This window comes from Thrips palmi, unplaced genomic scaffold, assembly GCF_012932325.1.
Source record: "Thrips palmi isolate BJ-2018 unplaced genomic scaffold, TpBJ-2018v1 HiC_scaffold_8, whole genome shotgun sequence".
Classification (NCBI taxonomy): Eukaryota; Metazoa; Arthropoda; class Insecta; order Thysanoptera; family Thripidae; genus Thrips; species Thrips palmi.
In genome coordinates, this window is record NW_023144635.1 from 12748245 (window position 1) to 12757925 (window position 9681).

Sequence of the window (9681 nt, forward strand, 5' to 3'; positions counted from 1 at the left end):
CGGGCGACGGAGCAGCGGGTTTTTCAAATTGGAGTTCTCTGTTTGGCCATGATTTTGTGCTTTTATTCGTATATTGCGCTTTTAAGTGAATAAAATGGGTGTGACTTTTCAAAAATAAATGCCGCTCGCTGTTGTAGAAAAACGCTGTCTTGTATCAGATGCCTTTCTAATGGCTAAGAATGAGAAAGAACGTCCAGACCTAACCTAGTCGGCATGTTGTCGGTCCGCGCCATGCCTCCGGTGGCGTCTGCTCCAAGCGCTGACACGGGGAGGAGGGGAAAAGTGGCTAAATATTAAATTTAACAAATTAGAATTGCTAAAATCACGCTCATTTGAGGTCATAGGAGTCCATAGCTTCCGTAGAGAATAAAGTCACAGACAAACATAGTATAGAATCTAACGAAAGTACATTAATAACGAAGAAAACAAGCCACCTGTTTCGAAAATGGCGGTGCTCCGTCGCACGCTATCTGGGGGCGACGGTGCTGCGCTCTCGCGTCGTTGCGGACGCGAATAGAACTTGACAGGGCTTCTCTTTTGTTCGCTGCCGTCCGTCGTTGATCGTGTGTGCTGTCGCTCTATTCCTGCTAATTTCTTGCTCGGTCGTGTTTGAGTCTTTACCCATCGCTGTGGAAATGCCCAAAAAGTTACAAAGGCGATTTGGAGTACAGACTTTTGAAATAAGTGAAGATGAATTTCTCAATCCCGGGGACCTGTTTGACTTAATGGTCAAGGACCCAAACGTTCGCAAGACAGGATGCTTCGTGGTGAGTTAATTGCATGTTTGAACTATGCGTAAGGTTTGGGTTAGGCCCTCGAAGTTACTTGAGCGAAATGACCTTCGGAATTGAAGCTCGTTTAACTTAAACTATGTGCAACACCTTCTTTTTTTAAAATTTGAGGTTAGGTACCTCTTGTCGTGTTCCACCGTAACCTTCAATTATGGAATGCATGACTGTTTCTATTCCTTTGCAGGGGAGGCTGAAGGGGGGGCCAACCCTCACCGAAAACTACATTGCAGAGGTGAAGGATTTGGTTGACGGTGACAATGGGTTTCAATTTTTTAAACCCCTTCTGATCCGAAGAAAGGCGGTGTGGCGAGAGCTGGGGTTCTTCTACGTAACAACAGAGGAGGAAGGGGCCACACCGAGTCAAGTAAGGACTCTTGCAACGAAACGGAATGTATTTAAGGAAACATTCCTCAATATGAATTTTGAGGAAACTCCAAAGAGCCATCTGTAAGTTTCATCAGCCTTCGTTGGTGACATAAGGGGGGGGGAGTGTTATGGCATTATTTTTTCTAATATTCTTTGTCCCTTTACAGTCAAGAGGTCCTGGAATCACGCGGCGTTGGGCCGTGTATAGACGCGTTCTATGAACACCTCTCCAGGAATAACACGCCTATACTTTACGCCGCAAATGTAGATTCCGTAGAGCTTGGAAAGGCGCAGAAGAAGGCGGTCAACCTTCAAATTACACAGAATGTCAGCATGGGCAAAATGGAGTCGCTCATCAAGTACCTTGTGGGTGGGAAGCATCCAGGCATTGTCACCCCTACCTTGTACATAGGAAACGAGGCGTCTTCATTCCAGTGCCATCATGAAGATGTTTCATTTGAAGCTGTCAATATGCATGTCGCCGGGGCTCCCAAGATCTGGTAAGTCATATGATACAGGGTGAGTTTTCTCGATATGTCAATAATTTGTGGGCAGCTTGCGCAGCCCGAGGGGATCATTTTTCACCAATGAACTAGTGGGCGCAATCGTCTAGGAACGGAGATAATTGGTATTTTGTAATGGGCGTTCGCACCTGCGAGATACGCGCCCGCTGCCACTGAGGGTCACAGGACCTCACAAAAGGGTGTCACGGGTCGTGAAGTGATGCTTCGAGACTCGCGGGGGTGCGTCGGACCTTGCAATTGTCAATTCGAGGGAGTTGTCGAGGGTCTCAAGTAGCTGTCATGATGGCCTGCGTAACAGTGGATCTCGCGGCTGTATTCGCGAGGGTAGTAGGACTCCACGGAAACTTCCGAAGTCAGTGGCACTCTTGCGAGTGCTGCGAGTCCCTTGACACCCCCTCGTGAGGTCCTGCCACCCTCAGTGGCAGTGGGTGCCTACCTCGTAGGTGCGAAAGTAAGTTGCTAAACACTAATTATCTCCGTAACTAGACGTTTGCGCCCACTAGTTCAATGGTAAAAAATGATCCGCTAGGGGTGCCTTAGCTTCCTCCAAATTATTGACACTTCGAGAAAACTCACCCTGTATATTCTGACAGGGTGTGCGTATGTTTTTTTTTTTTTTTTTTTTTTTAGGTTTGGAAAGACGATGACATCTGGTCGTTACTAGACTGTGTATTGAACTATTCATCACCCCCTGCAGGTTCGTCGTTCCCCCACGTTATCGGCGAGCCTTCTGTGTCCAGCTTTCAGCAATGGGGTTAGAGCGCGTTGATCTTGCGTGCGCCAATTTTTTACAGCACAAGTTTTACTTTTGTGACCCACGAGTGATCCTGAGCCAGAAAATTCCAGTTTACACGGTACGTTCAATTCAGTTTATTGGGTGATTCCTGTTTAAGGGGAGGTTCCATTGGAAATCTTACATTATTCACTTTTTTCATTAATAGCAATTTTAAAGTATTTCATAGAAAATAGCCAAATTTGAAGTTTGGATAGCAATACCTAGGCCCTAATTAAGTCAAAAGAAGGAATTTTCTGCTATTTTCATTCGTTTCTTGAGAAATTCTCCTACGCAAAGTATTTCAACGTAAACTGATGTTCTGGGCAGACTTTACTTATTTGGTTTCTTCCTGATAAACCCTTTAATTTAATAAGTTACTGGGACCATGACAAAATCATCAGCCTTTTTTTTTAAGACAGCATGTTCCTAAAATCTCAAGAAATTGGTAAAAATCCTGATAATTCAGTGTCTTTTTTACTGAAAAGCAACGTCAAAATTAATCTGTTGTGTCCCATCTCTTGGTGATGCCACGTCTTATTGCATATGATGCAAAGAAGTAAAAAATGTCCAGAACATCAGTTTACGTTGAAATACTTCGCGTAGGAGAATTTCTCAATATATTGCTAAAGTAGGTTGTAAGAACCTCTCGGACTGGATTCGGAGGAAGGTATTGGGCTCTAAATTTCTTGTTCTGTCAACTATGTAGTACCACACAGCTGCAACCAATGTTTACACTAGGGCTAATTTTGACAAATGCAATATTTTCAGTAGACCCTTTCCTGAAACTCCATTCAACAAATGACATCCAGTTTCTTTTTTTTTTTTTTGGCGGACTGTCTAGATTGTTCAAATGCCCGGTGATACGGTGTTTCTGCTTCCAAACGCCATTCACTGGGGATTCAACGTCGGCTGGAACATCAACGAGGCCGTGAACTGCTGCTCCAAGAGCTATGCGTACCCGGGCATGCTTGCTTCACAACGGTGTCAGTGTGATGTGTGCGTATAACCATTATTGCAATTTCAATCCTCACATGCGAACTGCAGCCTTTATTCCCCACCTTATGCAATCCCTTTTCTCTTCAGTGATGCACATCTAAAGTATTTCTTCGACATCACCAAGATCTTGAAGCATGCGGGTGTGCCTCGAGACACAATATCTCTCTACAGGGAACGAAAAGTATTTCACATCTTGACAGAATTCCAAATTCTTTACCCGGACCTGGACCCAGAATCTGGGCGTCCTGGTGACTCCGAAGTTGATTTTGAAAACCTACTTGGTCTAAGCATCGATGAAAGCCAGGTAGTTGACTCACAATGCTTTCTGTACACATTCATTACAACAAAGACCGAAAAGGTTCATCATTTCTTAATGGAGGATGTGTTTCTGTTTTGCCTGTTGATTTCAGATCGGCAAGTTTTGGCAGCGATGCAGGCAGGCTCCAACATGCGACGATCATTTTCTGGGTGGCTTCCTGGAGATCGATCTCGAACAGGAAGAGAAAGAAGAAGAAGAAGAAGAAGAAGAAGAAGAAGAAGAAGAAGAAGAAGAAGTGAACTTAAATTCAAAAGGGACTCGCAAGTGTCCCAGATGTGAACATGACAGTCGAAAATACGGCGTTAAGGCAAGACTGAACATCGAGCGCCATGCCAATAAGTGTCATAGTTCTGACTTCGAAGATGTGATGGCAGAGTACGATAAAAAGTATGAAAGAACCACTAATTTTAAAACTGATTCTGTGTCTTGCCACCGCTGCCACAAGACATTCCATGGGCACACTGGTACCCTCAACAGGCACCTTGCTAAATGTACAGTACAGGACAGTGAAGCACCAGCAACCAAGAGGATGAAGCGATAAGGGTGTACTGCCTCTTGTGTTCCTCATCTTGTGCAGTATAATATGAGTCTTTGCAAAAAAATTATTTGTGGCATGTTAAGAAACACTTAAGTGAATTTCAACCTTAAAATAAGATGCCTCCCTCCTTTCTCTTATAGGTTCTAATTTTCATTCTCATTTCTTCTCATCTGCTCATGTGGCTAGAATCGAGGATTCCTTTGTGAACGAATAGTTCTAATAGTATACATTGCTCATAAAACTTTAAGACTGAATGTCTGTGATGTTTGCATAAAAAGAGTAACCTTATTGTTGCCTTTGTCTTTGCCAGAAAAGAAAGGAATTGTAAGAAAAGTGAAACATTTCGAGTGATGCTTTCAGTGCTTCAGACTCTGATGCAACAGGAAAACGTCTAACCACTGTGAAAAGTGACCTTTGAATGGAGATATGGGGCAACTACTCAGAGGCACCAGTGGCCTCGGGTATCGAACTCATTAGAGTTCATAACATAAGTTACCACCACATGTCTCGTTTCATTCTGCTAATTAATATTTTATTCACGTTACATTTACTTCCAATTTATTCTTATTATAGCAATAAATGTGTTGAACTAGAGAGATCTGTTGTTACCCGCCTTCTCGTCTTCTCCCACTCATGTATTTTTTCGTTATTTGTGTCTAATTTCACACACAGCAGCCTCCGCAGAAAACCCCTTAATTTCGTCATTCGCATTATTAAAAAAAAGAGTATTTCCTTTTGTGGACCGTTTCTGTGTCCTCATGCCTTGCATATTTAATGTTTAGTTGTGACATGTATAGTCAAGATTTTATGTGATTCTCAAATTTTTGGAAGATCCATAGAATTACATAAAAAAGGAAGTCCAACAAAACTGACATGAATTAAATTTAATGCTAAAACTCTTCGTTCATTGGCAAAACATGACAAAAAAATAATTAATGATGACAAACAGTATTTTTGAACTGCATTCACTCTCTGACACGCCGGGCAGGTTACAAAAACTTTAACTCCTGCTATATGTACTAATGTACCGCAATAGTCCTTTTTCATACCAACCTTCCAAAATTGTCATACGCAGACAATTGTCATACATCCACAACAAGTGCAATCTTTTCTCTAATATTCAATTATAAACGGTTGGTTCTACATTGACATTCGGTTTCTCCAAGCCGGTAGACAAGTTATTTTCCTCTTATTCTTGCAGGGACGTCGCTCTTCGGCCGGAGCTGTGGCGGCGACGCAGCTTTGACTTCGGGCAGCACCAAGGGGTTGACCACACTGCCAATCCAAGTGTGTGACATCAATGTCTCACACTTGCAAGCGTGAGACACGGTTTGTCCTACACTTGCAGGCGTGGGACCCGTGGCATTGAACCACAGAGCTAGCATAGCACTAGAACCGCTGACTATTTCGTATACCTAGAACCGCGGAAGGGGTCATTTTGACCCCCCATTTTTTCTGCCCGTATTTTTTATATTTTGCTCATGTTATGATGTATCTGAGATCAACAATGATATTTTGAATTATCTAGGGCCTTAAAAGGCCAAAGGTAGGCAACCCGCATGGCACGAATAACCTGTTTTGCTCCTTTTCTACCATTTTTGGCCCGTCCCGTGTATTTTTTTGTTAAAAAAAAATGATGGAGCCCTGGACGGAGTATGATCCATGCTGTGCGTCCGTCCGTTCGTTCGTCCGTCTGAGGGCTTCCCGTGGTCCGATCTTGACCAAATTTGATATGCAGCCTCCTTGGGTGACCCTTAAGAACCGCCCACTGGCAGCAAATCCGATCCGAGCCCCGGGGGCGCTGCTGCAGGTGCATAATGGTCTGCCTTAGGTCGAGGAGGATTTCGGCAACGGATACAGCTAGAAGAGCATGAAGGGAAATTTTTGGAATCGGGGCGACGAGACAAAACCAACGGTGCCAGTTTCAAGCGAATCGGAGAGGTTGGAACCCGGGTTCAAATCCTAGTGGGGTACATTTAGAACATTCTTTTTATTCGAGTTTTTGCATTGTTGTTGATGTGTATGAGGGTGCTGATCTATTTTATGCTGATCTATGCTGATCTAAAAACATCTATTTTGACCCCACTCTGCAAACTCAACAGTGTACTCAGTACACTCTCTTTAGAGTGTACTCATGAGTACACTATCTTCAGCGTGTACTCATAAGTACACTCTCTTCAGCGTGTACTCACGAGTACACTCCCACGAACGTGTACTCAGTTGCATATATTGTACCGATCTAAGCACACTCTGGCTGCAGTGTACTCAGCTAAGTACACTCTCGTTAGAGTGTACTCAGCTAAGCACACTCTCGTTAGAGTGTACTCAGCTGAGCACACTCTCTTAGGAGTGTGCTTGTGAGTACACGCTGAACAGAGTGTACTGAGCACACTGTAGAGTTTGCAGAGCAGACTCAGGTTCAAAGTCCCGTCCGGATTAAAAATAGGTGAAATTAGTACATTCCTCAACGTACGGGACGGGCCAAAGTTGCCGATGTATATCGCAACTTTTCCTGTTATTCAGTGTGGGGATGGGTACAAAGTGACGTAGATTTTTTTACCAGATGATACCTTTACACTTGAAACGTATCTAAAACTATTAGACACATAAAGGTGTCAGCGTGCTTTTACTCCTGAGTACAGAAACCAAGCGGTATCTTAACAATAATACAATAATATCAGGGTGGTGGCTGCCGGGCGGGATCGTGAGTGTCGCATGGCAGGCAGTCTGCGTGAAACATCGACAATACCTCGCGGGTACAGCGCGAGTGGCACCGGCCAACAATCCCCTGTCCCCGGGTACAGCGCGCACAGAACAGCAACAATGTCTCATAGTGCCTGGTGAACGTCAAATGATACTGCAAATCAATGTACTATGATGCCGCTTTGCACATCGATAGTTGGGGCCAAAAAAAAGGTTTTGACCCGCAGAGGCATTTGATCCGTCCCTTAGGAAAAAAGTTATAAGGGTTTGAAATTAACATGGCGCCTTACGGGGATTCCGGGTAGGCAACCCGCCGTACACATCGGCAGTTTTCGCGCAGTCCACGTTTAATTCCGCTCAAAAATGGCATTTAGAATTGGAATTTTTGAACCAAACTTCTAGCGTCGCTTGGGGAGGGTCCATAGAGCACACTCACGTCGAGAAACCGACAATATCAATCTTCACACAGAAATTATAAGCCCTAAAAGTCAAAATTTCCGGAAATTTAACAAAGCGGAGTTCAAAACCTTATAACTCAAGATTCAGCCACCCAAAACCTTGCCTCTTCGGGTCAATCTGTCAAGTGGAGTATCAGGAACAAGCCCCTGGTAGCCGATTTTCGCTAGGACCTCTAGATCTCGATTTTTGGTCGATTTTGTGCTGAGAGAGCACGGCCCGGAGCGGCGCGGGCTGGTCCGGCCGGCGCGGCGACAGCGCGATGAGCACTTTTCGGAGGCTTATTGCGAGAAGCAGGAGTGTCGGCAACACTTGCACGCTATGGCTTTTTAACTAGGTCACTCTTACTACCGATTAGGGTGGGCCGTAAAACACGATTTTTCGATATCGCAAACGTAATAGCGCGCCAAAGTTACTTCACGGCAATACAAACTCAACGCGATCTGAGCCAGGTCTGTAACTTAAAGCTTGACCCTCGCGCATCGACGTTGAAAATTCGAAAATTCGACTTTTACGTGTTTTTCTAAAAACAGCCATAGAAACTGAACCTGATGTCCAAATGATGTTTCCGAGACGGAAACGGAAACGTCTGATCATGCTTTATCAGTTTAAGACCACCGGGACCCTCTACGAGCAGTAGAGGACTTATGGGAGAAAATTACAAAATTACAATCTTTTTCCGTTTTTTATAAAACGCAAAAATTGCCTTCAGGGTTTGATACGGCCATCCTGACGTCAACGTACCCGAACCATACTCCGAATCATCTTCTCTAAGGACCCCTTCCCCGTTTTCAGCGCACGGGGTACCCCGGGATCCGTTCACACGTTAGGATTTGGACGCCAAAAACACATGTTTTACTAAAATTGCAAATTATCGATACTCAAGGCACTGTAGGGCACTCGTCTTGTCCGTATGAACTGTGGTGACTTAAAATCGATTACTAGATGGTGTCTTTTCGTCGCAGGAACCCACCAGTATATAGACAATCGGACGAAGAGACCTTTAGCACGCTATTTGCACTGTAAATCTCGTTAATCTGGACTTAAACGTATTTCAGGCCGAAAATGGCTCGTCTGGATTAACGACAGAGGGTGGTTGCTCGTTTATACGGGTTATTCTTATCCATCGTGTTGATTCTCATTTCCTTTCTCACCGTTATGTCCGTTTGCAACGGCCCAGGGAACATACTTTACTTACGCTTAGTGCGCTGTAGAGCTGAGCCCCCCGTAGACAGGCCCCTGTTTCGTTTGTCTTCGTTATGGTAGTTTCTCAATACCGTTAAACTTTGTGCGACTGCCTGCGACAGCCGCAGGGGCATGTAACGCCAGTTGACCAATTCGACACCTCCTAGGAACAAGCGGCTACCTTCCGGGAGCTTCCAGACACTCGGCTATCTCGCAGTAGCTTTCAGACACTCGGCTATCTTCCAATAGCGTCCAGACACTCGGCTATCTTCCTGAGCGCTTCGGAGACTCGGCTAACTGCTTTTCCCACTTCCCGAGTTTGGGTGCGTATATATTTTAAACCAGTTGAAATGCCGTCACCGGGACCTAACCAAAATGTGTCAAAAGTTTGTCAGAGTAGATTAAAATCATGGCGTGAGCATGTCCTGATAAGTGTAACAAAGAAAAACGCTATCGAAAGGACAACCCTAACCTCTCCGCAGAAGTCAGTTAGCCGAGTCTCCGAAGCGCTCAGGAAGATAGCCGAGTGTCTGGACGCTATTGAAAGATAGCCGAGTGTCTGGAAGCTACTGAGAGATAGCCGAGTGTCTGGAAGCTCCTGGAAGATAGCCGCTTGTTCCTAGGAGGTGTCGAATTTTGGAAGTGATGCCTTCTTACAGGTAAACATTTACCTTCGTTCTGGCGTACTGTACCTTCGCGTTTTGCTCCATTCTCCTGCGTACAGTATCAAGGTGTCAACTTATACATGCGCTGTAGGAAAAATCCACGGGAAAAATGATTCAGGAAGCGGAAGAAGGGAATAACTTGACTTATCCCCAAATTGAGTTTTTATTTTATTATTGTGCCTTAGAATGGTTTACATCATTACACCAAATTATTTGACTGAATTCCAAGCAGTTTAGGAGAAAATCCACATGGAAAAAGGGTATAACTCAACTTAACCCCTTTAACAGTCTAAATTTCATTGGAAAATGGATATAACTCAACCTTAGTCTACATGAGTCCGTTTGACAAATTGGCAAAAGGAT

General features: G+C 44.3%; 1 protein-coding gene across 1 annotated transcript; it reads left to right on the forward strand.

Moving 5' to 3' along the window:
- The first annotated feature begins 596 nt into the window (after nucleotides 1-596).
- LOC117653339 lies at nucleotides 597-4844 on the forward strand. The gene is made up of 7 exons (XM_034398964.1): nucleotides 597-767; nucleotides 976-1238; nucleotides 1325-1657; nucleotides 2379-2535; nucleotides 3298-3452; nucleotides 3540-3756; nucleotides 3863-4844. The coding sequence occupies exons 1-7, from the start codon at nucleotides 636-638 to the stop codon at nucleotides 4310-4312; spliced, it is 1707 nt and encodes a 568-aa protein (XP_034254855.1). The 5' UTR covers nucleotides 597-635; the 3' UTR covers nucleotides 4313-4844.
- Nucleotides 4845-9681: the final 4837 nt, after the last annotated feature.

What these genes read in the sequence shown, in the direction of transcription:
- LOC117653339 (XM_034398964.1), top strand. Translation starts at nt 636, where the DNA reads ATGCCCAAAAAGTTACAAAGGCGATTTGGAGTACAGACTTTTGAAATA. An exon ending in AGAAAATTCCAGTTTACACG is followed by an intron (nt 2,536 to 3,297) that starts GTACGTTCAATT and finishes CGGACTGTCTAG; the next exon opens with ATTGTTCAAATGCCCGGTGA. An exon ending in CAACGGTGTCAGTGTGATGT is followed by an intron (nt 3,453 to 3,539) that starts GTGCGTATAACC and finishes TTTTCTCTTCAG; the next exon opens with TGATGCACATCTAAAGTATT.